The 27,276-nt window shown below is 61.3% G+C and overlaps 3 protein-coding genes across 5 annotated transcripts; 2 read left to right on the top strand and 1 right to left on the bottom strand.

The window, feature by feature from the left end:
• The first annotated feature begins 1,506 nt into the window (after positions 1 to 1,506).
• Positions 1,507 to 7,205, top strand: VEGFB (vascular endothelial growth factor B). Its single transcript, XM_084633852.1, is given in 9 exon segments — positions 1,507 to 2,291; positions 3,476 to 3,518; positions 3,868 to 4,064; positions 4,541 to 4,614; positions 5,013 to 5,045; positions 5,193 to 5,273; positions 5,633 to 5,758; positions 6,940 to 6,965; positions 6,968 to 7,205. Coding segments are annotated over 9 exon segments (744 nt in total). The 5' UTR covers positions 1,507 to 2,219; the 3' UTR covers positions 7,060 to 7,205.
• Positions 7,206 to 11,186: 3,981 nt separating this feature from the next.
• FKBP2 (FKBP prolyl isomerase 2) lies at positions 11,187 to 17,828 on the top strand. 3 transcript variants are annotated; one of them, XM_084633497.1, is made up of 6 exons: positions 11,187 to 11,380; positions 12,957 to 13,125; positions 13,399 to 13,511; positions 16,674 to 16,720; positions 17,262 to 17,297; positions 17,615 to 17,828. In XM_084633497.1, the coding sequence occupies exons 1-6, from the start codon at positions 11,202 to 11,204 to the stop codon at positions 17,674 to 17,676; spliced, it is 606 nt and encodes a 201-aa protein (XP_084489623.1). In that variant the 5' UTR covers positions 11,187 to 11,201; the 3' UTR covers positions 17,677 to 17,828. The 3 variants fall into 3 exon arrangements, with proteins under 3 accessions (XP_084489623.1, XP_084489625.1, XP_084489624.1); XM_084633499.1 differs by lacking the exon at positions 11,187 to 11,380 and adding an exon at positions 11,726 to 11,996; XM_084633498.1 differs by lacking the exon at positions 11,187 to 11,380 and adding an exon at positions 12,368 to 12,522.
• Positions 17,829 to 19,492: 1,664 nt separating this feature from the next.
• On the bottom strand, positions 19,493 to 23,496 carry PPP1R14B (protein phosphatase 1 regulatory inhibitor subunit 14B). The gene is made up of 4 exons (XM_084633500.1): positions 22,427 to 23,496; positions 21,007 to 21,090; positions 20,322 to 20,354; positions 19,493 to 19,877 (listed from the first exon to the last, which is right to left on the bottom strand). Exons 1-4 carry the CDS (start codon positions 22,643 to 22,645, stop codon positions 19,809 to 19,811), a joined length of 405 nt encoding a protein of 134 aa, XP_084489626.1. The 5' UTR covers positions 22,646 to 23,496; the 3' UTR covers positions 19,493 to 19,808.
• Between the last annotated feature and the right edge of the window lie 3,780 nt (positions 23,497 to 27,276).

Below are 27,276 nucleotides of genomic sequence, written 5' to 3'. Positions count from 1 at the left end.
TACTTCCGATGCCCCTTTGTGACTATCTGAGCATGATACGCACCCCAGGTCCTTGTGTGGGGTGCATGCAAAGGGACGAGTGGGGGGAGGATTCGGGAAACACACACACACACCGTGCTGGGCAGGTGCCAGATGGGGAGTGCGGCTTTGTGGCCTGTGCGTGAAGGAGTAATTCTGGCATTTCACACATAGTTTCCGTCCAGCACTCTCCGCTAATCCCCCGCCCGCGTCACAGCTTTACCCGCCACAGCCCGCACTGTGCCTGCTGGGAGGTAGGCTGCTGCATGGAGCTCCCTGCTGGGAGGGAGAGCCCCTTGGGGCTGTGAACTTCCCCACAGCAGTGCCCAGCCAGGATCTAGGAATTAGCAGGGAATTAACCCTTCTGGGTACAATAAGTGCCCAGTAAGGAAGTGCTCCCAAGCCCATCTCATGCCAGGCAACACTGTGAGCTGTGTATCCTCCCCATCAGCATGCTGCAGCCCACCCCAGGCACTCTGCTCTGCCCCCCTGCCCAGGATGGAGTTGGCATCAAATCTGCTTCCCCTGCAGTTGTGTAGCTGAGGAGTTTAGCTCTGGTGGTGCTGGGGACCAGAGCCCGAGGAGGAAGAGGCATTGATGGCATTTTCCATGACCCCTCTCCCATCTCCCATCCCAGCAATTCCACCCTGTAGGGGTGGGTCGTGGAAACCCATCTAACCCATCCCTGCCCCCTCACTCTGCCCTATTAGTCTCCCCTGCCCCGGGACCCCAGGTCAGATTCCTGAATTTCCCCGCCAGTGCACCTCATGCTACAGCAGGTCCCAGCAGCATGTGCTGGCTTCTCCTAATGGCTGGCGTAGGGGGCAGCTGGCTACCCAGCTCAACTCCTGCTCCACTGGCCAGAGATGGAATGGGTCCAATCTAGATGGGTGACTCCCCCTGCAAGCTCCCCATGGCCAGCAGCTCAGCTGCTCCTGCACCCCTGCAGGGGGCACTTCCCCAGCTGGGCTCAGCAGCCTCCGCCAGCCCAGCACCCTGAGCTGCCCCTGCACAGTGCTGGGCATGGGCACGTGGGCCACAGCTCAGCAACTGCTCAATCCTTCCCCAGCTACTCCTCCATCCTTCGAACCATCCCCAGTCATCCGTCCTCATCCACCCCTCCAATCACCCATCCATCATAGAATCATAGAATATCAGGGTTAGAAGGGACCTCAGGAGATCATCTAGTCTAACCCCCTTGCTCAAAGCAGGACCAGTCCCCAATTTTTGCCCCAGATCCCTAAATGGCCCCCTCAAGGATTGAACTCACAACCCTGGGTTTAGCAGGCCAATGCTCAAACCACTGAGCTATCCCTCCCCCTCCCTCACCCCTCCATCCTTCCAACCATCCCCACCCACCCATCCTCACCCCTCCCTCCTCACCCACCCCTGCATCCTTCCAACCATCCCCTCATCTGTCCTCACCCACCCCTCTATTCTTCCAACCATCCCCACCTCTCCATCCATCCCTACTCATCCATTCTCACCCACCCACCCTTCCTTTCCTCTTCCATCCCCATACCCCTCCACCCATCCCTCCCCACACACCCATCTACCCCTCCACCCTTTCCCCACTATCACCACTATCACCACAAGGGCTGTTCCCAGCATCCTCCACCCCGGGTGGGAGGCCAAGTACCATCCATTCCCCCTGCCAGCTCCCTCCTGCCTCCCTTCCCCTTCTCGCTGCCCATCACCCCTCTCCTGCTCCGCCCTGCTGCCCCCCGATCCCCCCGCGCTCCCTCCTCCCGCTGCCTGCCGCCTCCCTCGGGGCCGGGCTGGGCCGGGCTATCAGTCACTCCCTGGAGCCAGCCCCGCTCCCTCTCCCTGGCCGACCGCGGCCGCCTGGCTCACTCGGAGCCGCTCGCTCCTGCAGGCGCGCTGGCCCCGCGGGCTCCGATGCACCTGTAGCCGCCCCCGGCAGCGGGGCCCCCTGGGGCCGGTCAGTGCCCGGCCTGATCCGCGCGGGCGGGGCCCGGTCCTTGGATTTACCTCCCCACGGACTGCGGAGCGGGGCTCCTGCGCTGCCTTCGGGGGACTCCCAGGGCCGAGGGGTCCGTGCCCCGCATCCCGCCAACCCAGCGCTCGGAGCTACCATGCGAGTGCCCCGGACTGCGGGCGCTGCCGGAGGTAGGGGGCAGCTGCCGGCCAGGCGCCCTGGGCACCAGCGCTAGGGGACCGCCACACTCCGGCTTGGCACCATGAGAGCCCCGCGGGAGACCCTGCACCTCCTGCTGGCTACAGCCCTGCAGCTGATCGGCTGCGCAGCTAAGGTAGGGGGGTTGGGGGGAGCGGGGCACTGGGGGGCGGGGAGGGCTGGGGGGAGCGGGGCACTGGGGGCTCGGGGCAGGAGGGCACTGGGGAGAGCCGGGCACTGGGTGAGTCGAGCACTGGGGCCTGGGAGAGCGGGAAACTGGGGGAGCTGACACTGGGGGAGCCGGGCACGGGGGGCTCAGGGAGCCGGGCACTGGGGAAGGGACCTGGCCCTTTCTCCCGTATCAGTGGAGGACGCACTGTGGGGATGCCGTATCCCGGCAGGGGGAGGCACAGGGGGTCTCGCTGGGTTAGCGCCTCGTACTGGGAGAGGGGTGGGGGGAGCGCACCGTCTGGCCTTGCTGGGGGCCCCGGGCGGGAGCCAGCGCGCAGGCTGGGGACTTGTAGCGCCGGGGCTGAGCTGCAGTGTCCGGGGTAGCGCCCAAGACAGGGCGAACCAGGACAGACAAGCGCCCCTCGCCCGCCTGGGATTCCCCCTCTCCAGGGTCTCCCTAGCGGCCCAGCCCCTCCGGTTCCTGCAGGGATCCACCCCCTCTGCCTGGCTCCTGCTGCCCTGACCTCTGGAGCTGCCAAGATTCCACTCACCCCTGCCCCACCGTGCCCCTCCCCGCCCCTGAGCACGGGGGGAGGGGCTGGGCGCCAGGACTCCTGGGTTCTATTCCCAGCTCTGGGAGGGCAGCGGGATCTAGTGGATTGGGGGTGCGGGGCTAAAAGCCAGGACGCCTGGGTTCTATTCCTGCTCGGCCAATGACTCCTTGTGAGTGAGCTGTGGGGGTGGGTCCCCTTTCTGCCCTGCCCAGGACGGGACAGTTCCTCAGGCTCATCCAACCAAAGATTGTTCCACTGCCCCTAATCCCACACACACCAGGGGGAACTGTCCCTCCCAACTTCTCCCCCAGCTGCTGATTTGTTATTGTAGGGTCTCTTGGGGGTGTACCTAGTCTGACTGCCTGCAGGTTAGTGGAGCTTCTCTGGGTATGGGGGGGCGACAGTTATAAGAGGGGAAGGGGGTCTCTGAGGCTGGTGTGTAATGGAGTAGGGAGAAGGGGGGAGTGGGGTGGGAGCTCCCCCAGAGCTGGATGAAGGGGGAATGGGGCTCAAGCGAGCCTGGGGAGCCAGCCTTCCCCCCTCCCCACATTTCCTAGGACTCTGAGCCTGATTGCCTACATCTCCTCCTTTCCAGGCACCACAGCCCCAGACGAAGGGGACCCACCCGCTGGGGGAAGGTAAGAGACTGGGGTTAGATGCGGATTGGGGGGCTGCTGCCACAAGGCAGGGAGACGTGTTCGAGGATAGCAGTGCTGAGGGGGCACATTTGGGGGTTGTTGGGGGTACAGCACCTCACCCCAGAGGTGGCTGCATCTCAGTACTGGGTGAAGGATCCCTATATAATCAGCCCTCACACCCCACCCCAGAGGTGGCTGCATTCCGGTACCTGGCAAGAGCCTGCTGTGTCTGTGTGTGCAGGATGTCAATGGGCACACTGCGGGGGGCGGGGGGGAATGCCTTGGCCATGTCAGTTGCCATTGTCAGGGCATGCTGAGTCCTGGCACTGGCCCCCTCTGACCCCCGCAGTGATGCAGTGGATGGAGGTTTATAACCGCAGCTTCTGCCAGCCGAAGGAGATGCTGGTGCCCGTGAGCGAGGAGCACCCGGCCGAGGTGGAGCACCTGCTGGCACCCTCCTGCGTGCCCCTGCGTCGCTGCGCCGGGTGCTGCGCCGATGAGGGGCTGCAGTGCGTGCCTACCCGCATGCATGTGGTGGTGATGGAGGTAATGGGAGGGAGGGCAGGGGAGAGAGGAAGGTGGGTGAAGACCCAGGCACTGGCAATAGGGGAATGCCAGGAGTGGGCAGACAGCTGGGGGAGGGGAATGCCAGGAGTGGCCAGGCACTGGGGGGAGGAGAAAGCTGGGGTGGGAGGGAGCTGGGCGTCCGGGGTAGGTGAATGCCATGGGGTGGCCTAGGAGCCAGACACCAGGAGGAGGGGAATGCCAGAGGGCAGGGGGTAGCCAGGCACTGAGGGTGGGGAATGCCAGGGGATGGAAAGAGCAGGTATCGGGGATAGGGGAATGCCAGGGGCTGGGAAGAGCAGGTATCAGGAGTAGGGGAATGCCAGAGGGCAGGGGGGAGCTGAGGGGAGGTGTATGCTGGGGAGTTGGGCCTTGGCATCACCCTACATAAGGTGTGCTGATCCCCAATCCCTTGGCACTTGGTGCCCCCCTCCACTCACCCTTTCTTTGCCCCCCAGGTGATGAAAACCCGTTACCTGCATAGCCACCTGGGCCAGCTGGCCTTCGAGGAGCACAGTGCCTGCGAGTGCAGGTGAGGGGGGTGTTCATTGTTGAGAGTATGGGGGGCCTTGAGGGGGGTCCCAAAGCATCTCTGCACCCACAAGACTCAGTCTTCCCCAAGTTGTGACCCCACTGGTCCCAAGCTTAGCCAAAGCTTGAACACCCCACTGCAGCCAGTGACCCCCCCACACCTCAGGCAGGTGGCCCCACAGAGGCACATGGAGGGGCCGTGAGCTCTCCGGTTCCTAGGGTGACTGCTGTGGTCTTTCCCCCTTGGCACTGTACCACCCCCCCATTTCAGGGGGCACCCCTCCCTCCTCCTAGGGCATCGCACTGCCCCCCATGGGTTGATCCCCATTCGGGGGCGGGGGCAGTTCTCAGCAGACCTCATTTCCCTATTAACCTGGCGTCCCCTTTTTTCTTTTGCAGACCAAAGACAAATAGAAAAGTAAATCCAGAAAGGTAAGGACCCCCAGCGCCTCACCCTGCTGCTGGGAAAGGCCAGGGCAGGAGCAGACCGGAGCTTCTCCCACAGCCAGCGCTCCCACCCCATTTCCTACAGCGCCCCCTGCTGGCTGAGAGGGGAGCTCAGTCTGATTCTCTCCACAGGCCTGAGCAGCCCAAGGGGAAAAACAGCATTGGACGCAAACACAAAAGGAAGAGACCCCCTGAACGAGACTCCCCCTACCTGTATGTCCAGGGACCCTCACGCACCCTCCAGTCCCTGCATGTCCTCCACTTCCTTACTAACTCTGCTTGCACTGGGGGCATTGAACTGGGGTGAGCAGGGGGGATCAGGTCAATGCTCCCCACACCTTATGGGGGTTCACTTCTAACTGGGGGAGCCACATGCCCCCCACTCCTGTACCTCATGGGGGATCAAAGGAGGAGTGGACTACCCAGCCCAGCAGCATCAAAGCCCCCTCCGGAACCATGAGGGTTGGGGCAAAGGGGCTCCCCCCTCCCCTATGTGGAGACCCTCTTGAATTGGGGTGAGAGGGGGTGCTGTTCTATAGGGGTTCCCTATACACTCTTTCCTCCCCCCCCAGGCCCTTCTGCCCACCCTGCCCAGACAAACGGAGGCGCCAGGATCCCCAGACATGCCAGTGCCGCTGCCGGCGCAGGTCCCAGCACTGCCAGGCCCGGGGCTTGGAGCTCAATGAGCACTCATGCAGGTGAGACCCCCTGGCTCCCCCCACCTCCCTCCAGGCCAGAGACACCCCAAACTCCCTCATGGACCAGACAGACCCACTGACCTCCCAGTGGGCCAGAGACCTACCCGAACTCCTTCACGGACCAGGCAGATCCCCCAACCTCTGCCTCAAACAGAGACACCCCAAACTCCCTCATGGACCAGACAGACCCACTGACCTCCCAGTGGGCCAGAGATCTACCCGAACTCCTTCACGGACCAGGCAGATCCCCCAACCTCTGCCTCAAACAGAGACACCCCAAACTCCCTCATGGACCAGACAAATCCCCCAACCTCCCCCTGGACCAGAGACCTACCCAAACTCCTTCACGGACCAGACAGATTCCCACCTACATCTCCCCATGGGCCAGAGGCAGCCATGACCCCCCCTCATACAGACAGACCCCATCTCCCCTGTGGGCTGGAGATACCCCCTGAACTCCCCTCACAGGCCAAACAGACCCTCCCCAATTAGTGCTGCAGGATAGAGCCCCCAACTCCTCTCCCATCAGGCTTTGAGACAAGGGAGGTGCTTCTGGCTGGGGGAGTTGGGGGTCCTGGGGTTGGTGTCCCTGAACCTGCGTGGCCCCTCCAAGTGCCCTGAGCCACTCTGTTCTCCCCTGAGGTGTGAGAAGCTGCGCAGATGATCTGACGGGGGAGGGGGGTGACCTGGGACCAGCCTCTCCCCCCCCCAAGCCCAGCTCTGCATTGGAACCAGGACAAGACTCTGGCCCTGAGCGCCCCCTGCTGGAGAGGAGCACAAGGAAGACAAGCAAGGCTGCCCAGGAATGGACCTGATGAGAGGACTCCTGAGACCATGTCGGGGGTCAGACCCCGTTATCCACTGCCTGGACAGGACCTGTCAGGAGGGGCTGCATCTTGCACGGCCTCTCCTGGACTGGGGCAGCCGGATCCTGGGCCCCTCCAGGACTAGGGCAGATGGATTTCAGGGCCCCTCCAGGATTGGGGACCAGATCCTGTGATCCCTCCAGGATTCGGGCCCCCAGATTCCTTCAATGCCCACCAAGGCCACCCCAGCTCTGCTGGCCAGACTTTCATCCCCTCATCGTTATTTAAAGTTCCACACACACCCCTCACTGCCCTGCTCATCCCCAAGACCCTTTAATTTAATGCTTGCCCTCACCTTCCTCTCCATCCCCCCAGATCAAACCCCGTTTCCCTGCCAGAGCCAAGGGAGGCTGGGCACCAGCTCGAGGACCCTCCCAGGGCACGTCCTGCTGCTGTAACTGCCCGCACATTGGTATCCGGCTCCAAAGCTATTAAATGGATAAGACACGCCGGCCCACAGAGCTGTGAGCGCACGACCCCCACAAACACCTATAGGAGGTTGAGGGAGCATGCCCCACTCTCAGGACTTGCCGGATTGGACGGGGCTGCTGTTCTGTGGGGTGCCCTATATACTGCACCGGCTGGGGAGTGCCTCGCTGGAGGGGGTCCTCTGTTGTGTAGGGGAGCAGGGGTGGAGAGGGAATCCTTGGGGATTATTGGCCTTTCACCTTTGAGCTGGTGCCTTTGTTTATGCTCCACAAAAGTGTGGCAGCCTTTACACCCACGAGCTCTTCACCCCAGGGCTGAGGGCTCCTTCATGCTTCGTGTGTGTGGAAAAATTACTGCTCCATCCTAGAGGCGGCTGCATCTCAGCGCCAGGCAAGGGATCCCTATATAAAGAGCCTCGCCGCGGCGCCCCAGTCTAGAGGTGGCTGCATCTCAGCACGAGGTGAGGGATCCCTCTATACACAGCCCCTGCACCCCACCCCAGAGGTGGCTTCATCTTTGTACTGGGCAGGGGATTCCTGTCTGTACAAGTGCCATATTATGGAATCCTTTGGAAACACAAGGTGCTGGAAAAGCATGAGATGCAGTTGATGTTCTGTGTGGGGATACTGGAAAAACAGGTGGGCTGGGCAACAAGGGGCTGTGGGTCAGGATTGAGGGGCCTGGGCAGAGCTGTGGGGGTGGGGAGCCCAGAGCTGGGCTAGCAAGGGGCTGAGGGGCAGGGGCAGAGCCGTGGTGAGCCCAGGGCTGGGATAGCAGGAGGCTGTAGGTCAGCATTGAGACCCATCAGAGAACTGGATGGAGGGAATATGTGGGGGATTTCCTTCCTGGCTCTGGGGCCTGTCCCCCTCCCTTGGGAGCACGCAGAGCTGTCACTCTAGTGCCCAGCACCAGTGAATGGGCCGGTGCTGGCATTGCCCACAGAGACGTGCTGCACTTCATGACCAGGCAGCAGCTCTGGGAAAAAGGGAGGGGTGGATCCTGGCAGAGCCAGCACCTGCCTGTGTGAACCACATGTAACACAGGGATTGGGGGCAGCTCAGGGATAGCCCAGCTCCACTTGCCCCACCCCCTCACATCTTGTGCCCAAGAGCAGGCTTCCTAGGTACCAGGGGGAGGGGCAGGGATCAGGGCACATCATGCATCTACAAGGGGGAAGAGTGCAAGGGTGAGAGCTCCTGGGCTCTATCCCCAGCTCTCGGAGGGGAGTGGGGTCTAGTGGGTTAGAGCAGGAGGGGCTGAGAGCCAGGACACCAGGTTCACAGCTCTGCCTGTGCCACCTTGGCCTGTTCTCCCACTATATGTGCCACTCGCCCAGCCTGCCTCATCTGCCCTGGGCTTCTTCAGGTGCTGAAATGGCTCCTATTTCAGCAAAATGTGGGTCTAAACCTGCTTCCTGCATATTTGCACAGAGGAGGCAGGGTGCCCTCGCCACCCAGCAGGGGAAAATGAGGCACCCAGCTGGGGGAAGGATGGCCCAAAGTCTCACATGGATGGAGCTAGGGCTAGAGTTCAGGAGTTCTGACTCCCAGTTCCCCTGCTCTAACCACTGGACCCCACTCTCTGGCTCTGATGTGTTGATTCCAGCTGGATAAACTCCCAGGATCCAGTGGCTGGTCAGGAGGGGGATCTGAGGGCAAGCCTCTGCCCTCCCGCACATGCCATGGCCTCAGGGAGCCTGGGGGTGGTGGGGGCATGGCCTCTGGCTGATAAGGAGCCACACAGCCTGGCAGAGGGCCCATAGCTGAGCGCTCGCTGCCAATCTCTTATCAGTCCATGGCTGTGGCCTCCTGCTCTGGTGCACGTAAGCTGCTTGGGATCGGGGAGTGGGGGAACAGGCAGGGCCATAGCGCAGGTGCCATGAGGACCTGGGGTCCGGGGGCAAGGGGTCAGGAATCCTCAACAGGTGGGGTCTGACTCCAGAAACAGTGCAGCCTGGATGCCAGGGTCCCAAGCCAGGCAGGGGGCAGGGTCCTGGATGCCAGGGGCTCATGCCAGGCCAGAGGGGTGCTGTTGCCCTGACATGGGCTTCAAGCCAGACGGGGGTTCCAAGCCAGTCTGGGGGCAGGGCAGCCTGGACGCCAGGGTCCCAAGGCAGGATGGGAAGGTGTGAGGCAGGGAGTTGGGGAGGCAGGACTGCTTGTTTGTCCTGCACCCGCTGCCTCCAGACTTTGTCCCCACCCAGAAGCTCCAGGAAATGGCAGGGGGAGGGGTGGAGGGGCGACTTTGACCCCAGAGGCACTAAGTGCAACCTGAGACATAAACATCCCCCAGCCCTCCCAGCATCCCATGAGCAAGGGGGCAGAGAGAGATGGCACCGTGCCCCATTGGGGGTGGACTGGGAGCCAGGACTCCTGAGTTTTATCCTGGCTCTGGGAGGGGAGGAGAGTCTAGTGGTTGGGGACTCAGGACTCCTGGGTTCTATCCAGGACTCTGGAAGGGGTTGAAAACTGCCAGGGCACTGGGCTTCCCCCCACGGCTTCTGCCCAACTGATTTCCATTCTGGCCGCACTTTGGTCCCAGTCAGAGCCCTCAGGAAAGTCAATATTTGGAGAGTCCTGTGGGGGGCTTGGCTGGCTCCCCAGGCAGCTCCCTCTGACGCCCCTGAGACACAACCCCCCAGCCCCTGGCCAAGGCCAGTGGGGAAATGAGCCAGGGCCTAGGCATTGGCACTGCTGCAGATTGTACTCCATGCTGGGCAAGCAGGGGTGCCATGCAGCTGCCAGGGCACAGAAATAGAGGGCTACCCTCCACCCCAGCTGTGCCAGTGTTTCTCAATCCTGACCCACAGCCCCTTGCTAACCCAGCCCTGCCCTGCCACCCAGCTCTGCTCGTGCCCCTTGATCTTGACTCACAGCCCCCTGCTAACCCAACCCTGGGCTCCCCAACCTACACATCACTTGCCTCCTGAGGCAAGATCCATGAGTGAGGGGGACAGGGCTCAAGAGCCTTGGGATCAGAAACAAAGGGGGCTGGGGCAACAGCCCTTGGCAAATGGAAGAGGTCGCAAGCCAAAGCAGCAGTGTCCAAAGCCAGGACAGAGGTGTCATGACCCAGATGCCAGGGTCCAAAGGCAGGATGGTGTCATGGCTTGGATGCCCCAAAGCCAGGACAGGGGTATCATGACCTGGATGCCAGGATCTGAATTCAGGTTGGGGGTGGTGCAGCCCAGACAGAATGCTCTCCAGTAATACCCAGGGCCAGGGGAGGGTTGTGTTTGGCTTACGTCAGCTATAATTACCACCACCCTAGTTTGCAACTGGCACATAGCCATAGCAGGATACCTCAGATCTCATCTAATCACCCCATCTTCTGGCAAAATGCCCCCTGGGATTCCAGGAGGGAGCACACAGCCCTGCAGGCCCCAACGATGCCAGGGACAGAGCTGGATGGTGATGTTAACCCCTTTGCATCAGGGACCTCTCAGGGCAATAATAGGACTCCCCCCATAAACCCCTTGCCATCCTCTTACCACCCCAGTCAGCCACCCCCAACTGCCGCCCTGGGCACTGAGTGAATGGTGCCAACAGCCTCCCTGAGGCAGGAGAAGCATCAGATCCAGCCCCGTCACACCTGTACAACTAGCAAGCCGGGTGAGCACTTGGCACTGGAAAAGCAAAGGGAAAGGAAAAGATAAAGGGGGGGAACCCTCCCCTCCCACCAAGCCTGCTCCCTCCAGCGCTGTCATGGGGCACTGGCACCCCCTAGTGGGGATAATGGGCATGGCCATGTGGGGAAGGTGCCATCTCTCCTCTGGCCCTGGGACAGACTGACAGGGGGAGCCCCAAGTGTGTGGGGTGAGGGGGTCAGGAAGGGGGCCTTGGGGGGTCGCAGGAGCTGGGGCAGATCCTGGGAGATACTGATGGATGCCAGGGGTCACTAGAGATGGGGGTGCAGAGCGGGGGAAGGGCTGGGCCAAGGCAGGGGAACAAGGGTGGTGGGGGAGCTCTAGGGCTGGGAGGGCAGGGGTCGCCATGAGCCATCGGGGTCCTGGGGTCAGAGGTGGGCACTGGGGGGTCACATGGGGTCAGGGGTCACAGAGGGTCAAAGGACCATATAAGGTTATCTGAGGTCACAGAGCGTGTCCCTGAGGGGTGAACCCCGCCCAGAGCAGAAAGGACCCGCCCCCCATGGACGCCATTTTGCGCCGCCAGCAGCCAGATCGGAAGTGCGGTTGCCCCTGGTCACGTGACACGGAGCCGCGCTGTTCACGTGATGAGGAAGATGGCGGCTTCCGGCCCCGGCCAATCGGGAAGTGGGAGCTGTCGGCGGCTGCGCAGAGGGGTTTGGAGCAGGGTCTGGCGAGGAGGTGAGAGCGGGGGATGGGGGGTCCCGAGGGAGCCCAGGGGCGGGGGGCCCCAGCAGGGGACGTGGAGCCCCAAGAAAGCGGGGGTCCAGCGAGAGGGGCGAGGGGCCCGGAGAGGGAAGGCCCAGGTCATGGGGGTGCAGGGAGGGGGGACTCCCAGGGTCACGGCGGATTGAGGGGGGGTGAGCTGGGGGCTGGGGGGTCCCAGGAGTCTGGGGGTGCAGGGAGGGGGGACTCCCAGGGTCACGGCGGATTGAGGGGGCCTGGGGGAAGCCAGGAGTCTGTGAGGCAAGTGGGGCCCAAGCGGGATCTACCCCTGAGGAAAGGGCCGCAGAGGGTCCCAGTGGGGGGTGGCCAGGGAGAGGCAATCTGGATCCATAGGGAGTGGAGGCAGGGGGCCCGGGCAGGGGAGCAGGGCCCTGTTGAGGTTTGGGTGCCCCGCAGGCATATCAAGGGTTCCCCAGTGACTGAGGTGCCTCCCTGGGGTGCCCAGGACAGGTGGGTATCGAGGGGAACCCGTGGTGGAAGAGGGGAGAGCCCCACAGATCCTGACCAAGTGTGGATCCCCAGGGAGAAGCCAGCTCCTGCAGGGGGGCCTGGGGACATCTGGGTGCACAAGGTGAGGGACCCTGCAGGAGCTGGGGAGATGTGGGTCTGGGCCTGGGAGGCCACAAAAGGCGAGGAGGACCAAGGGGAGGCACAGATGTGGACCCTCCAGAAAGCGGGGGACAGAAGAGTTGGGCAGGGAGAGGGGAGGCATGAGGCACCCTAAGTGGGCAAAGGCAATGTGCATCGCATGGGGCCTGATATTGGGGGGAACTGCAAACGCACACTGTTAGGGGAGCAGATATCACTGGGGGGTGGGAATGGGGGGCACAGGTAGGGAGACCCCACTGAGGCGCATTGGGTGGGTGGGAATGGGGGGCACAGGTAGGGAGACCCCACTGAGGCACACTGGGGAGTGGGAAGGGGGATACAGATGGGGAAATCACATTGAGGAGAGCTAGACTAGGGGATGCAGGTGGGGAGACTTGGTGGACTTAGGGAGACCCCATCGTCCACAAGATTCTCTGGCTGGCACACCAGAGGGCAGTGGTGCTACTAGGGAAGGGAGAGGAGGAGAGGCTCCTTCAGCTGGAGGACAGGTAAGTGGGGCATCCAGAGGCTCCCAGACCGGGACGGGGGGGATCCGGACGGATGGACAACGCACCGCTGCATGCCTAGGGTAGGATCTGGAGGGGCGGGTAGCAGTATGAAGGACCAGTGGAGGGCTTAAAATATTTACAGCATGTCACTGTGTGTTTGAGTCGGGGGGGAGGGGGCATGGGGTGTGCAGAGGATTGGTTCAGGCCCAGGGCATGGGATGACAGCACCTTCCTTTCTAGGGGATGCTGGCTCTGAATTGGTCCCAGGGCAAGGGTACTGGATGGCTCAGGGGGAGGGAATAGGATATGGGGACTTTCCTCTTTAGGGGGGCTGGCTCCAATCCAGCTCAGTGGGGGGGACACACTGGTTGGGATTGAGGGCAAGTCTCTTGGTTTACCCCCACTATCTGGGTTCTTGTTGCATGTCCTTCCAGGATGCAGTTGAGCCAGGCCACAGCGCTACTCACACTCTGCCTGTCGGCGCTTTGCCAGCCAGCGTTGGGCACTGAGGGCAAGAGAAAACTGCAGATTGGTGTCAAGAAGCGGGTGGAGAACTGCCCCATCAAATCCCGCAAGGGAGATGTGCTGCACATGCATTACACCGTGAGTGCTACCCCATGGTAGGGAAGGGGGCAGTGCCAACCAGCTAGGGCCAGGGGGTCTGTATGCCAGCAGGCACGGGAGGCACCAGCTAGCCCAAGGTTCTGGGGCCAAGGAGAGACCTAGCCAGCCGACGTCACTGGTGCGCCATTAGTGCAGGGGAAAGGAAGGGCACAAGTATTTGCCAGTAGCTCCTGGGGCAATGTTTGTGTGTTGCAAGAAGGGAGTGTCTAGCTGGGGGCAGGCCCCTCCATCTCACCCCCTCCTTTCCCACAGGGCAAGCTAGAAGACGGGACCGAGTTTGACAGCAGCATCCCACGTGACCAGCCCTTCATCTTCTCGCTGGGGACGGGCCAAGTCATCAAAGGCTGGGACCAAGGCCTGCTTGGGTAACGTCCTGCCCTGCAAGTTGGGGGAGGGGGTGTTGAGAGCAGTCCCCCCACATTGAGCCTGGCCTCAGCTCAAGCTGTGGCTGGAATCACAGAGTGAGGGACCCAGGCGTCCAGCTCGTGGAGGGGCATGTGGCACAGTCCCCTTTAGCCTCTCTCCATATGTCACTTGGCCTCCCCCTTCTCTGGTGTTAATCACGTTTATTACAGTAGCCCCTGAGGACCCTCTGCTGTCCCAGGCACTGCACAGTCAGGACCGGCTGCAGCCCTGCCCTCCCCACCCAGCTCCTACTTGACCAGCGGGAGCCTTGGCATGGTTGTGCAGAGCGATCCATGCCCCAGCCTTTGTACAATCTTGGAGCATCCATTGCACTGTGCTACAGCCTAGAACCACCCCCTTTGACAAAGGGTGAAACCCGCTGCTCTGAGACGGGGCCCTTGGGCTCCAGCACCACCTCTTTCCCTGTGGCTGCCCAGCTACTGCCTGGTAGACACTTCATCCCTTTAGGGCGTGATGCAACCAACAGGGATTTGCAGCGACCCGGCACAGCCTTTCCAAAACAGGCAGGTGTTTATTAGTCAATTGGCCTCCATCGTTAAAGGGGCCATCTTAGAATGGAAAACAAAGCTGAAATATGAGTCCATGCTGGCAGCATCACCTGCCACTCTGGTCCAAAGCCTGGAGTCCCTCTGTCTCCCTACACTGAGTGCTGGCAGCTGAAATCTGATCACAGTGACCTCAGCCTCTTGGTGCCCAGGTGCCGCCCTGCTGTGTCTGGGTCTCCTTCTCCCTTGGCTGGTAGTTGTGGCCAGCCAGCAGGACTCCCAGTGTTTCTCCAGGGCTCCCTGCCTAGGGACAGTTCTTGATGCATCAGCCCCCCGCTAGAGAGACCAGCAGCTGTCCCTTCTCCCCTGCACTAGAGGGGAAAGTAACCCCTTCCCACCAGGGGGTGGCAATCCCAAATGGGTGGGGAAACTGAGTCACGACTATGGTTCATACGGATATGACCACAATTCCCACACTCTCCACATGCCTCCTGATCCTTAATTCAGACTTCACTCCACCTGCCCTGTTGGCAGTGATCTTCCTGATGCTGCCAGCCAGCCATCGATCGCTGGGGCTGTCCATTCTGTGTGACTTCACAGCAAAGAGATTAACAGCTTCTTCTCTTTGAAAATGGATGCCGCCTAGTCCTACTCTGGGTCAGCGGCAGAGCTGTAGACAAAACAGGAGTCCTGGCTTCCAGCCTCCGCTGCTCTAACCCACTAGACCCCACTCCCCTCCCAGAGCTGGGGATAGAATCCAGAAGTCCTGGGTTAGAACAGCCCCTTCTGTTCTAACCTCTAGACACGCTGAATATTATGCCATGGTGCTCCAGTTACGTTATTCAACTGTCAGTGGCCATAGCCAAGCTAGTACCACACGCTGTCCATCCCTAGCAGTGGTTACAGGTGGATACCTGGATTTATTTTTTCCCCATGGGGGGCGGATACACCACATAGCCCAATGAGCAGCAGCTCTTCTGACACTACTGTCTTCCCCACTATGACTGTCTCCTATGCTTCTCAACCAATCTTGGTTTTTAAGCCTATTGTCGTTTTGGTTTGGGCTGCCCTGTTTGCTTTTGGAGCCAGCAGTGGTTCACGGGGTGGATGAGCTTATAACCAAGAGCTGACTGACAGTGTGTAGCAAGCAGAAAATGGATTCTCATGCATGTAAGCCACCCTGGGTCAAGCAACAGGGTTGGTAGGGATTCCAAACCTGCCAGGGGGTGGTCAAGTGCCCCAAAAGTGATCCCCACTGGGGGAGGGTGGTATAGTGGTTAGAGCTGCTTAGATCGCTAGTTCTCAGAATGGGGCTAGCTCCTAGGTGCTACTGTAAGACAAACAGGGCCCTAGCCTAGGGCTCTGGAAGCCCTGGTTTCATTCGCTGCATGGGCAGGTCACTAGGTTTCTCCATCTGCAGGTGAGGATAATAGCTCTGCCCAGCCTCAGACCTGTCCTAAAGATTGAGGTGCCCAGACCCTGTGGGGATGGGGGCCAGAGCAGTACCGAAGATAGGTCTAGAACTGAGTCTTTCCTGCGCACTCATCCATCCCAAGGCCAGAAGAGCCCACGGTAACCATCTGGCCTGACCTCCTGTCCCAGGCCATTGGACTCATTCTGGCCGAACTAGAGCAGAGCTGTTAGAAGAACATCCCATCTTGATTTAACAGTTGCCATGATAGAGAATCCACAGCAGCCCTTGGGAAAGATGAGTCCGAGCAAGGGAAATTGGAGACTGGCAATCCCACTGATGCTCACACTCCAATTCCTGGGCTTAGAGGTCCAAATGCAGCCATTACACCATACACCTTCCCTGGATCAGCAGCAGGCTTTGAGCCCCTTCACCTTCAGATCCCCATGAGGCCCTTATTGATTGAGGTACAATGGAGGTGGTTGAACTCTGCCAGATTTCAGCATGTGCAATACATTCATTCTGTTAAATTCCTGCTATTTGTGTTACTAGGGTTAGCCAGCACTCTGTGCCAGTGGGGGATTTCTAGCTGTCATGTGCAGTTGAAGGTAGATAGTCCATTGACAATTTTGGCCTCAGACATTAGGAATCTGGGCAATATTGACTCTCCCATAAACTTGCCCATGATTCATTTTACCTGCACAGACGATCAGCGGCAGAGGTGCCCTGAGCTCTTTGCCATTGTGAAGTGGAGTTTTCCTGATGGCAGAGAAGGGTGTGGGGGTGACTTCCCCAAGATCCATAGAGTGAGTCAGTGGCAGGACCAAGAGTGGAATTCAGGAGTCCTGCCTCCCAGGCCCCTGCTCTAGCCCGCGAGACCCATTCCCCTCCCCCAGGAGTCCTGACTTTCATTCCCACGGCCCCCACACCTTACGCTAGCCCACAGGGCCCCACTCCCCTCCCAGAGCTGGGGGTAGAACCCAGGAGTCCTGCCTTCCAGCCTTAGCTTTTTGCCCCCGGAGAGGGCTCTGAGTGGTGGCGTAACAGGGAAGCTGCAGGGGTGATGTTTGCTGCAGTTGGGCTACAATAAGCAGATGATCCTGTCTTTGCTTCCTTAAAGGGGCTTTGTGGAGGGGAGCAGGGGGGGTCTGATGGAGAAGTCTGGCGCTGTTGACTCAGCAAGTCTCACTGCTGTCTCCTTTCAGGATGTGCGAGGGTGAAAAGAGGAAACTGGTGATTCCCTCCGAGCTGGGTAGGTAGCCAGGGATTGGACTGACCCCCTCTGCAGGGGGAGCGGGGTACAAGGCCTTTCTCCTCTAAGGGACACCAGCTCTGATCCAGTCCTAGCAGGCAGGGACCAATGATCAAACTGTTGGGTCTCTCTCCAGTTTCCACGTCTTGCTAAAGTCACCTGCCCAGAACCACCACCAGAGGGGGCTGTGGGTGGGAATTGAGGGGCATCAGTAGAGGTGGGAGCCTGGGGCTGGGATAGCAGGGGGCTGTGGGTCAGGACTGAGAGGCATCAGGATGTTCACTCCTAGGCCAGTCCCCTGTGGGAAAGCAGGTGGGGGGGAAGGAGGGGCACTGCTTTGGGTGCCCAACAGACACTGACATTTAGGGGAGGGTGCTCTTTGTGCCAGTCTGGCCTCTTTCCCATTGCTCAGCCCCTGCCCGAAACCTCTCCTCCTCCCAGGAGTAGTTGTGTGTCCATCCCATCCCCTCCATGCCCTGCCGCATTGGGGTGGGGGGTGGTGTCAGTTTCTTGCTTTAATTTTTCTCTGTTTCCTCCCAAGGCTACGGGGACCGAGGGGCTCCACCCAAGATCCCAGGTAAGGCCACCGTGTCCCCAATGTGCTTGGTCCCTGCCTGTCCCTTGGGGCAGTGGTGCCATCTGTGTGAACTGCCAACCCCTCAGATCTCCACAGCTTCCCTCCAGTCTCTCACTAGGGCAGCCCCTCCCCTATTGCTCCCCAGGCAGCAGGGCCCCTATCTGGCCATCGGGCGGTGAGGTCCTCCCCTGTTCCCCTCCCCCACAGCAACATAGGGTCCCCGGTGTGCAGAATGGCTGGGGGGTTCCTGCCTGGGTGGGGGAGGAGTGGGGCAGGATTGCATGATGCCCCCCTGACTTTGCCCTGCCCCCCTCCAGGTGGTGCAACACTGATCTTCGAGGTGGAGCTGCTGAAGATTGAGCGGCGACCGGAGCTGTAGGCAGGCGGCGTTGGCTGTGGGTGGGTGGGGAAGAGGTCTGGGGGGCCTGGGCTTGGTGGGGGGAAGGATGGTGTGTGCACACAGCCACACGGGGGAGCAGAGGGGTGTTCAAAGGAAATCCTGGAAGATCAAAAATAAAAGCACAGACTGGAGCTGCCCAGTGTGTGAGGGGAGTGGGTGCGGGGCAGTGCAAGCCCAGACCAAAGGAAATGGAGAGCTGGGGCTCCTGGGCGCAATCTCGGAGGGAAGCGGGGGCTCGTCAGAGCAGGGAGTCCAGGCTTCTGGGTTCTCCCCTGCCTCCAGGCAGGTGCTGTGAACCGTCCTGCCATGGAGCAGCACTGCCTGCCTTTGCCACATGGTGGCACCAGGTGCCTGGCAAGAGCTGGCAGCCCCTCCGCCTGTGACCCGCTCTCCCAGACAGGGGTGGGCGGGGCTGTGCCTGGGACAGCATGGGCAGGGCAGAAGGGAGGCCTAGGGCACTGGCAGTGGCTCCCAGAGGGCATTGGCTTGGAGCCGAGGAGCTGAGCTGGGGGCAGGCCTTGACCTGCTGCAGGCCAGCTTCAAAGGCAGAGCGGGCAACACGTGGGAACCAGCAGCAGTGACTCAGCCTGCTCCCAGTTCCACCCTGTGACACAGCAGCCGCACCCTGTGCTCACAAGGGCCCCGGGACAGGACAGCAGGGGCTGTGGGTCAGGAGCGAGGGGCACTGGCAGACCTGGGGTGGATTGCCCAAGGAGAGGAGGGAGGGGCAGTGCCAGGCCCATCTGGTCAGCCCCATCCTCCATTACTCAGCAGGGTGGATCGGGGAGCCAGCTGGGTTGCTGCTGGAGGGCAGGGAGCCGGGCTGGGGTGTGGTGGAGTGGAGGCTGCCAGCACACTCGTCCCCACCACAGTGGGGTGCTGGCCCCAGCCCTGTCCTGCCGGCTCCCAGCCGCCCGGTGACCTCAGGCCGGAAGCACGAAGTGCGGCTGCCGCCCGATTTGTTCCAGGAGCCAGGGACATTCTTTCCGTGCTGAGCTCAGCCCTGCCACGAGCGGGGGAGGGGAGGGACTCAGGCTGGCCTGGACGGAGCCTAACTGGCCTCCTGGGGCATGGACGTCACAGGGCCAGGGAGCCCCCCCGAGCACAGCCAGCCTGTTGCCAGTGCTGGGACCCCCCTTGTCACCTGGTTGCCACAGCAGCTGCCTCCCACGGGAGGGAGGGCCTGGGGAGTGCAGAGCTGGCAGTGGCTGTGCATGGGGAAGGAGAAGGGCTGCTCTGGGGGTGCGAGGTGGTACCATTGGCTGGCGCTGGGCACCCCAATGCTTGGCCAAGCCCCTGCGTGGGGCTCAGTTGGCCCTTCCTCTGCCTGTCTTTCCCAGGTGATTTGCAGATGCTGAGGGCTTCCCTTAGTACTGATGACCCCCATTCCCCATTAGCATCTTGGCTGGGCCTGCTGGCAGGAACAGTGTTACCCTGCTAGGGATCCCACCACCCCTGCTGGGAAAATGGGGCCCAGGCTAGACCTGCCCCCCATTCCCTTCTTCAAATGGGGGTATCCACCCACAGTCCCCCTGCTCCCATCAAACAATGCTTGGGAAAGGGGGTGGTCATCCCAAGACGGAAGCCCTGCTGATTCCCCTCCCACATAATGCCCTTCAGCCCCCCCACACTTGGGAGTGTCCCCCACACATGCACCAGTGCCTACTTATACCAGTGGGTCCCACCCTCTGGCCCCCAACCTGCCTGCAGCAGTTTCCCCCCTTGGTCCTGCACCCCCCAAACCACTCACCTTACCCCACTCCAGCCCCCCCCCATGCAGAACAGCAGCCCCCCCAACTCTCAAACTTTTATTAAATTCATATAAAAACACAACAGAAAATTCATGTAATAATTAAAAAATCCTTAAAAATATCAAATCATAACCCCCCTAGGGCCCCCCACTACCAAAAAAGAGGGGGCTCACATGGGGGTATTGCTAAGGAGCTGTCCAGCTGGCTAGTGATTATCAATGCGCTGGGGAGGTTAAGGAGGGGGGGCCCCTCCCTCTACACCCCCAAACTTTAGAGGGGTTCCCCCACTCCAGCCTGGTGCCATTGGTTGCTTTCCCCACTCCCTCAGCTGGAGGAGGTGGGTCTGAGGAGGTGGGGGGGTCATTTCTTCTGGGGGGTGCTGAGCTTCTGCATGCCTCGGATCTTGTCGAGCAGGTCCCCCACAAAAGCCTGGTGGGGAGGAAGAGGAGAAGGGTTACAGGGGGCAGGAGGGGAATGCCCTTTTCCTTTCTGATAGAGCGCTGGAGGACTCCCACCTACCCTGCTCTAACCCACTTGACCTTGCTCCCCTTCATAGACAGCCCCCACCCCCTCCCAGGCTGGTTCCTTCCCCCAGCTGCCCAGGATCCTCTAAGGATACAGCCCCACCCAGAGGTAGGTTTCAGAGGGCCCCAGAAACCAGCTCTGGAGAGGAAGCCCACACCCCAAAATGACAGGTGTGCAGGGGGGAACTGGAGAGGGAATAGCAGCTGCTGACACCCCCCCACCCCAGACTGATCAGAACAACTGCCGGGGGGGCGGGCCCAGAGCCATCCACCTCCCCTCCCACTGTCCAGGGGGCGGGTCCCAGTGTTTCTGGCTCCTGTGTGAGATGGAGGGGGACTTGTCACTCACCTCTGTGGGCTTGTAACAGTCAACCAGGAGCTCCTGGGGAAGGGAAAGAGAGGAGGGTCAGGGCTGAGAGGGGGCCTCCCATGGGGATCCACCTCTAGGTCCAGTTGCCACCCCCAACATAACAGTTCTTGCAGTGCAGCTATCCTGCCCTCCCCCCCCATCCCTGCCTCATGGTTCACACCAGGATCTCCTACCCCAGCTCCTCACCTTATATCCCCCTTCCTTGTAACTCCCAGCCCTGCTTCCTCCCCTGCCAGCTCCTGCCCCATGGCTTCCAAGACCCCACCACACCCTGTCCCTCGGGTTCCCTGCCTCCTCAGGCTGCATGATCCCCAGCCCTGTATCACAATCCCTCCCCTCCTAGGCCAGCTCCCCCCTCATCTCAACAAGCTGGCATGAAACCTCACCCCATGGGTGGCTACTACAGGCCCCTCCCTGCAGCCAGGTCAGTGCTGTCCCAGATTCTACCCCCACCAGGCTGGCTACCATCCCCTACAGTGTGGTGCTTTGCTGCCCCAATCTTTCCCCTCTAGCCTGGCACTCCACCAACCCCCTGCCACCATCCTAGGCACCTCACTAGTCCCAGCCCCACCGTGCACTCCCCCCCCACCCCCTGGACTGCCAGCTGAGCCCCACGGGAATGACAGCGTGCCCACTGGCAGGGGGACCCTGCTGCACCCCCTACCTTCACCCTGGCTCCCCGGGCATCATCGCTGCCCATGTCCAGCAGCTCATCTACATCAATCTCCAGCTCTGGGATCTCCTCCTCCTGGGGAAGGGGTGGAAATGATGTGGGGGGTTAGTGCACTGGGGTAGCCCCCCAACTAGTTACCTCCCCACAGACACAGCAAAGAACAGACCAGCCCCCACCTTGGACTGAGACTGAGCAGTGCATGCTGGGAGCAGTCACACCTACCCCCATCACCCAGCTTCCCCCCACCCACACTAAACCAGACTGGGAACCTGGGGGGTGGGGGGGATTAGCAGTTGGAAGAGTTTTAGCAGCACAACAGAAACGGCCTAATCAGGTCACCCGCCACTCCAGAAGCCAGGCTCAGACCTCCTCTCCCCCGCAAAAGAACCCCGACTAATCAGCTCCCTGGCTAATTATATTCAGAAGTTGGGCTCTCCCCCGCGGGGGGGCACGGCAGACACCAGTCTGAACAATAGATTCAGCCCCTCAAGCAGCTCCAGCTACTTACAGCCCCATTAGCCATCTCAGAGACAAGCTCCATATGGCGCATGGGGCCCTGTACAAACAGCCCTGGCACCTCCCCCCAGAGGTGGCTGCATCTCAGCCCCTGGGAGGGATCCCTGCGTGCGCCCCTCCCCCCAGCGCTGTGTGCAAGCGGGAGTCACCGAAATCCCCACGGAGATTTGGAAACAGGAAGCAAGTCAGCTGGAAGCCAGGGAATAGTCAGGCCGCCCTTCCCCCCACCGCTGCCCCACCCCCTGTTCTTGGGGGGAGCGTCCACATACACTAGCCTGTGCCCCCCCGTGGGGGGATTCCCCCACCAACATCAAAAACTGATTAATTCCAGCAACCCGCCCCCAAAGCTTCCCAAATGCCCTGGACCCCTCACCAAAGAGGACAGAGGCAAACGGGCGGGGTAATTCCCCCCCCCCGACAATTTAGGAATTAACTGTTTAGATTCCATCCAGCCCCACTGACTTTGGAAACGGGGGCAGGGTTGCCAGGCTGCCTGTTTGCCCCCCCTGAGACTTTAAAGCGGTTACCGCCTGCAAAGGAAATCCTTGGAACTAAGCAGCGTGAGAAACTTGGGGGAAGTTGGAGGACCCCCTCCCGCCCGAATACGGGGGGTTAGCAGCTGTCCAACCCGACCCCCAAATCCACCGGCTACAGAGCGAATCTGGGGGAGGGGGCGCGCAGGGTGAAGGTCGGAGTGGGATGGCGGCTCCCAGCTGGGGGTCACAATCATGTGACCGGGCGAGATCTGGGTTTTGGGGCCTGGAAGGGGTGTCCTCGGGCGAATGGGAGAGGGGACTCCCCTAGTTTGGCTGTGGGGGTGATAGGGAAGCTGGGGGCTCGGGGGTCCCTGGCAGGCAGAGATGGGGCTGTTCCAGGACCCGGGGGGACGGGGTACCTGGCAGTCGTACAGCTGCGTGAGCTGCTCCAGGATCCACTCCTCCAGGTTGAGCCGCTTGCGAAGCTCCTTGCGATCGTATTTCACCGTGACCTTCCCCTGGCGCCGGCCCGGCCCCTCCTCCTCCTCCTGGCCCGGCTCCCCCGGGGGGCTCTGGAAATACACGCGGGGGCTTGTGGCCCCCGCCCGGCCGCTCTCCGGGCTGCAAGGCGCTGCCATCCGCCGGACCGGGGACCCGAACCGGGTCAGAACGGGCTGCCCCCCGAACCGGGCCCACGTGGGCTCAGAACCTCCGGCTGCTGATCCCGGGAGCGGCTCTCAGGTGGATCCTGCGGATGCTGCCTCAGCCCAGACCCCGGCCCACGTGGGTCCAGAACCGAAGCCGCCTTCAGCTGCCGATACCGCGATGGAAGGAACCAGGTCCGCCTCCTGCCCTCGCGGGAACCAGAACCGGATCCTGCTATTACCGGCTCGGGGCTCTGCCTCCAAGGAACCAGGACCACGTGCAGTCTGGGCCAGATCCTTCTACGGCACGGAACCGGGCCCAGGCCGGAACCAGAACCGCCTTCAGCCTAGAACTAGGTGCTGGGTCGAGATTCACTTCTTGTCTGCACCGAATCAGGACCAAACACACATCCGTCCTGCCTGTTCTGGGACCACGTGCAAACCGAACTGAGGCCGATCCTCCTCCCGGACCCTAATTCGCTTCTTGCCAGAACCTAGTACGACCAGAACCGGGTCATGCTGCTGCCTTGGCCCGAACTGGGTCCGGATCCCCTCTTCTTCCTGGTGTTTGCGGGCCGGGATCAGAACCAGAATATGGAAAAGCCCCGTCTCCTGCTGGTACAGGATCCGCCCGGTGCTACCGCTATCGGGTCTTCTCAGCCCCAGTTCCTAGTACCGGCTCCGGCCAGCGCTGTCCTGGGTGCTAGGGCCGGGACCTCTGGGACTCACTCGCGCCAGCCGCAGTACCGGTTCCTCCCGGCTCCGGTTCGGTTCCGATCCGCTCCCCCCGACGGCCCCTTTGTCCCGCTGCTGCTGCTATGGCTCGCTCCTCGTCTCCCTCCCCCGCCCCCTCCCCGCCCCCTTAAAGGGGCCGCGTGTCTGTCTGTCTGTCCGTCCCCTCCCCCCGTCCTTCTGTCCGTCAACACCCTCCTCACGAGATGGGAAGGGAGGTCAGGCTGCGCCCCCGCCACCCATTGCAGGGTCTGTCTGTCAGTCCGTCGTTCCCTCACCTCTTGTGTCCGCCTGTCTGTCCGTCATTCCCCCCCCACACTGCAGGGGGTGGAGTGAGGTCAGCCTGCTCGGCCCCAACCCAGCGACTTTTTGTCCCATCCATGGTCTATTCCCCCCCGCCCGCCCCGGTCCCTCCGTCAACCCTCCCCCACGGGACAGGGAGCTCGGCCTACCCCTCCCTCTAACCCAAGGTCGATCGGCCTGTCTCTCTGCCCCCCCCCGTCTGTCCATCCCGGAGGTATCCCGCCCCTAAACTCCCTCCCCCCCCATACCCAGGGGCTGTCTGCTCCTTCCCCATGGGGTTCTGCCTGTCTGTCACAGACCTGGGGGCGGCGGGGGGGGGGGCGGATTCTGCCCTTCCCCTGCACATGCTGTGTGTCCAGGCCACAGGGTTTATTCTTGGTGGTTTCTTCCCTCCGCCCCCCGTTTGTCCATCCATTCCCCCATCTAATTCCCCCACCATATCTTGCCCCTCTCTGGCCTCTCCAGGGCATGCCCATTTGTCCTTCTGTCTCACAATGGGGGGGAGGGGGCATGTCTGTCTGTCCATAACAAAGGAGCTGTCAATTTGTCCAACCCCCCTGCCCCCTCCCCTAGCTGTCCCCACAGACAGCCGAGCTTCCCCCCTCATGTCCGTCCCCGTCTATGTCTCCATCCTTCCTGTTCTGCTGTGGGAAATCAGCGATGGTTGGGGAGGAGCAGCTCCCTGCAGCCTGGGAGATAGCAAGGAAGGAACCCCCCTTCCCATCTGGCTCAGACTGCAGTTTGTGAGGGGGTAGGGGATGGGGGGGCATTTGGAGAGGGACTAGGGTAGAGACAGTGAGAGCTGAGTGGCTGGGAAATCTAGTGATGGCTCCTCATGCTGGTGGGGCAGGGGGGCTGTGTACCCAACCCAAGCATCCCTGGCTTGGTGCTGAGATGCAGCCACCTCTGGGGTGGGGCATGGAGCTGTTTATACAGGGATCCCTTGCCTGGTGCTGAGATGCAGCCACCTCTGGGGTGGGACATGGAGCTGTTTATACAGGGATCCCTTGCCTGGTGCTGAGATGCAGCAGTCCCTGGAGAGGGCTGCAGGACCAAGGATCCCTTTGCCCCTGCTGAGCTGCAGCTAGTGCCACCTCTGGGGTGGGGCACAGGGGCAGTACAGACCAGTATTATGCTCCCTGCAGAGAAGTTAGTAGAGCTAGAGGTAAGGGGGAGAGGGCGGCGGGGGCGGATTTACAGGGGTGGAATGGAAAGGCCTGGAGGCCTGGGTTCACATTCCCCTTCTCACATGGAAAACTCGAGGGCGGGAGGGTGGGCTGGGGCATGTTTTCCTGCTTGCTAGCAACCACGCTGGGGTGTAGCCCCCCACCTGCCCAGGGGGCGGAGGAGCGGGTCAGCAGAAGGAGGGGTGATGGTAGAGACGTTTCAGCAGGGTTGGGGGGAGGCTGCTGTGGAGAGGGGATGCGGGGGTTGGGGGATAACGGGATACAAAGGGACAGCAGGAGCAGCGCTTCAGTAGGTTCCATCGCCCCCGCCCCAGTCCATGCACACACCCCCCCTGACCCCATTGGCAATTTGCGGGGCGGGGCCCTGGGGGGTGGGGACCTGGGGGCCGCTGTCCCTTTAAGAGCTGGCTCCCTGCGGCCGGCCTGGCCCAAGGCGTCGGGAAAACACGTGGCCGGGACTGAGTAACAGAGCCGCGATTCAGACGCTTCCTGGCCTGGCCAGGGCCCCGGAGCAAGCGCGGCAGCTGCGCCCGGCTGTGACACCCTCCGTGGCCTGATCCGAGCCTACCTCTGTGCCTGCGCCCGCAAGCGACTCTGCCAAAGGCAGCCCCCCTTGCACTCCTGTGGCTGGCATCACCTTGGGTGGTCCCCACAAGTCCCCCAGCTATCTGCTTCCTACCACACTCCCCCAGCATGATGCAGATCATACCCTTCCGGGCACCACGCTGGCACTGCCCGTGTGCCCAGGATGCTGGGGCAAGGGCACCGGTTAAATGCCCCCCGGGGGGGGGTCCCCAGTGTGGGGAGCTGGAAGCCAGGACTCCTGGGTTCTATCCTTGGCTCTGGGAGGGGAGTGAGGGTATCTCCTTGCAGCCCTTCAGTTCTGTTGTGTTTCAGGAAGGGGAGACGAGTGGGTAGAACGGAGCAGGGGCCTGAAAATCAATGTCTCCCCAGAGACGTCCCAGCCACCATGGTAATGGCTGGGGATGGTGGGTGCTACCCCACAATCTGCATCACGCAGCATCCAGGGTGCTGTGGATGCAGCTGTATCATAATCCAGTCCCATGCGCTATCCCCATGGGACAGACAGGGGCGTGTGGGGGGTGACTGCAGCAGATGGGTGCCGCTTGTGAGCAGGCACTAGGGGTCAGTGCAGCCTGCGGTGGTCCGATGCACTATCCCCATGCAACTATGAGCATGCTGGGTGTGTGCAGCAGCAATGCAGCCTATATGCATGCATTGGAGTCATGCAGCCTGCATCATTCCCATGCTGTGACCACATGCAGCTAGCACAGAGTTTGGGGCACATTGATGCAGCTATAATCATGCACTAGGGTCAATGCAGCCTTGCACGAGTCCTATGCAGCTGAGAGCCACAGAACAATGCACCATTCCATTGGACTGCCGCTGTGCAACAGGCGGGGAGGCCGTGCAGCACACGGATGCAGCCTCTGGGCATTAGTGGCAGGGCCACCTCTACTCTTCCCATGGGCTGTCCCCATACAGCAGGCAGGTGTTCGGGGCTGCATCCAGCCCATTGCCACAGCCTGTGAGTATGCACTAGGGTCGGTGCACACTGTTCCGCTGGCTCGTAGGGCCCTTGGGTGCAGGAAGCGCCGCGTGGCACCTGCGACGGGCTGAGATCCATTCATGGAGCCCGGGGTAGGTTTCAGGAACGTAAAGACTCAGGCACACAAAGGCTGCTCCCTGCGCGGGTGCGACGGTCTGCGGGGACACTGCCACCTGCTGGCTACTCGTGGAGTGGTCGCAGCCAGGACAAAAGGGAAATGGTATTCGCCCATAGATGGAAGGGGTGGAGCTGCTAGTCTGGATTGAGGGCCACTGGGAGAGGTGGGGTGGGGAGCCCAGGCCTGGGATAGCAGGGAGCTGTGGGTTGTGGCTGAGGGGCACCAGCAAAGCACAGGGCTTGGTAGCAGGCAGAGAGGAGTATCCAGATAGATACCTTGTAATTTGAGACCCAAACACTCTCTTTAGCTTACATCAGTACTGTGCTCCCTGCCCCCCATGGCTCCCACTCTGCCCCAGACCCAGGCGCTGCCCTTGGTTCCAGAGCTGCCCCCACAGCCTGTTTGCTCTCATTGCAAATTCCCCCAGCTCCACCCCCACCAGGTTCCTCAAGGCACAGCCCTCTCCCCCTTTTCCCCCTCCCCACATTATTTATTCCCCAGAAAGGCTGGCATGGGGCCCAGGGGAAGGAGCAGAGGCAGATGGGGCCTGGCAACAGGAATAGCCCCAAAGGGGCTCCGTACAGACAGAAAAGTATTGCCCATTTGTGGAAACTGCAGGGGGGGGGCAGGTGAGGCATTGCTGGAGTGGGGGGTTAGAGAGGGGTGTGCAATAGGCCCCCCTCCTGCTGCTCCCCACACTAGGCACTAGATGGCT

Source organism: Lepidochelys olivacea, assembly GCF_965140295.1.
Source record: "Lepidochelys olivacea isolate rLepOli2 genome assembly, chromosome: 7".
In the NCBI taxonomy this organism is placed as follows: Eukaryota; Metazoa; Chordata; order Testudines; family Cheloniidae; genus Lepidochelys; species Lepidochelys olivacea.
This window is presented reverse-complemented; position numbering and strand designations above follow the sequence as displayed.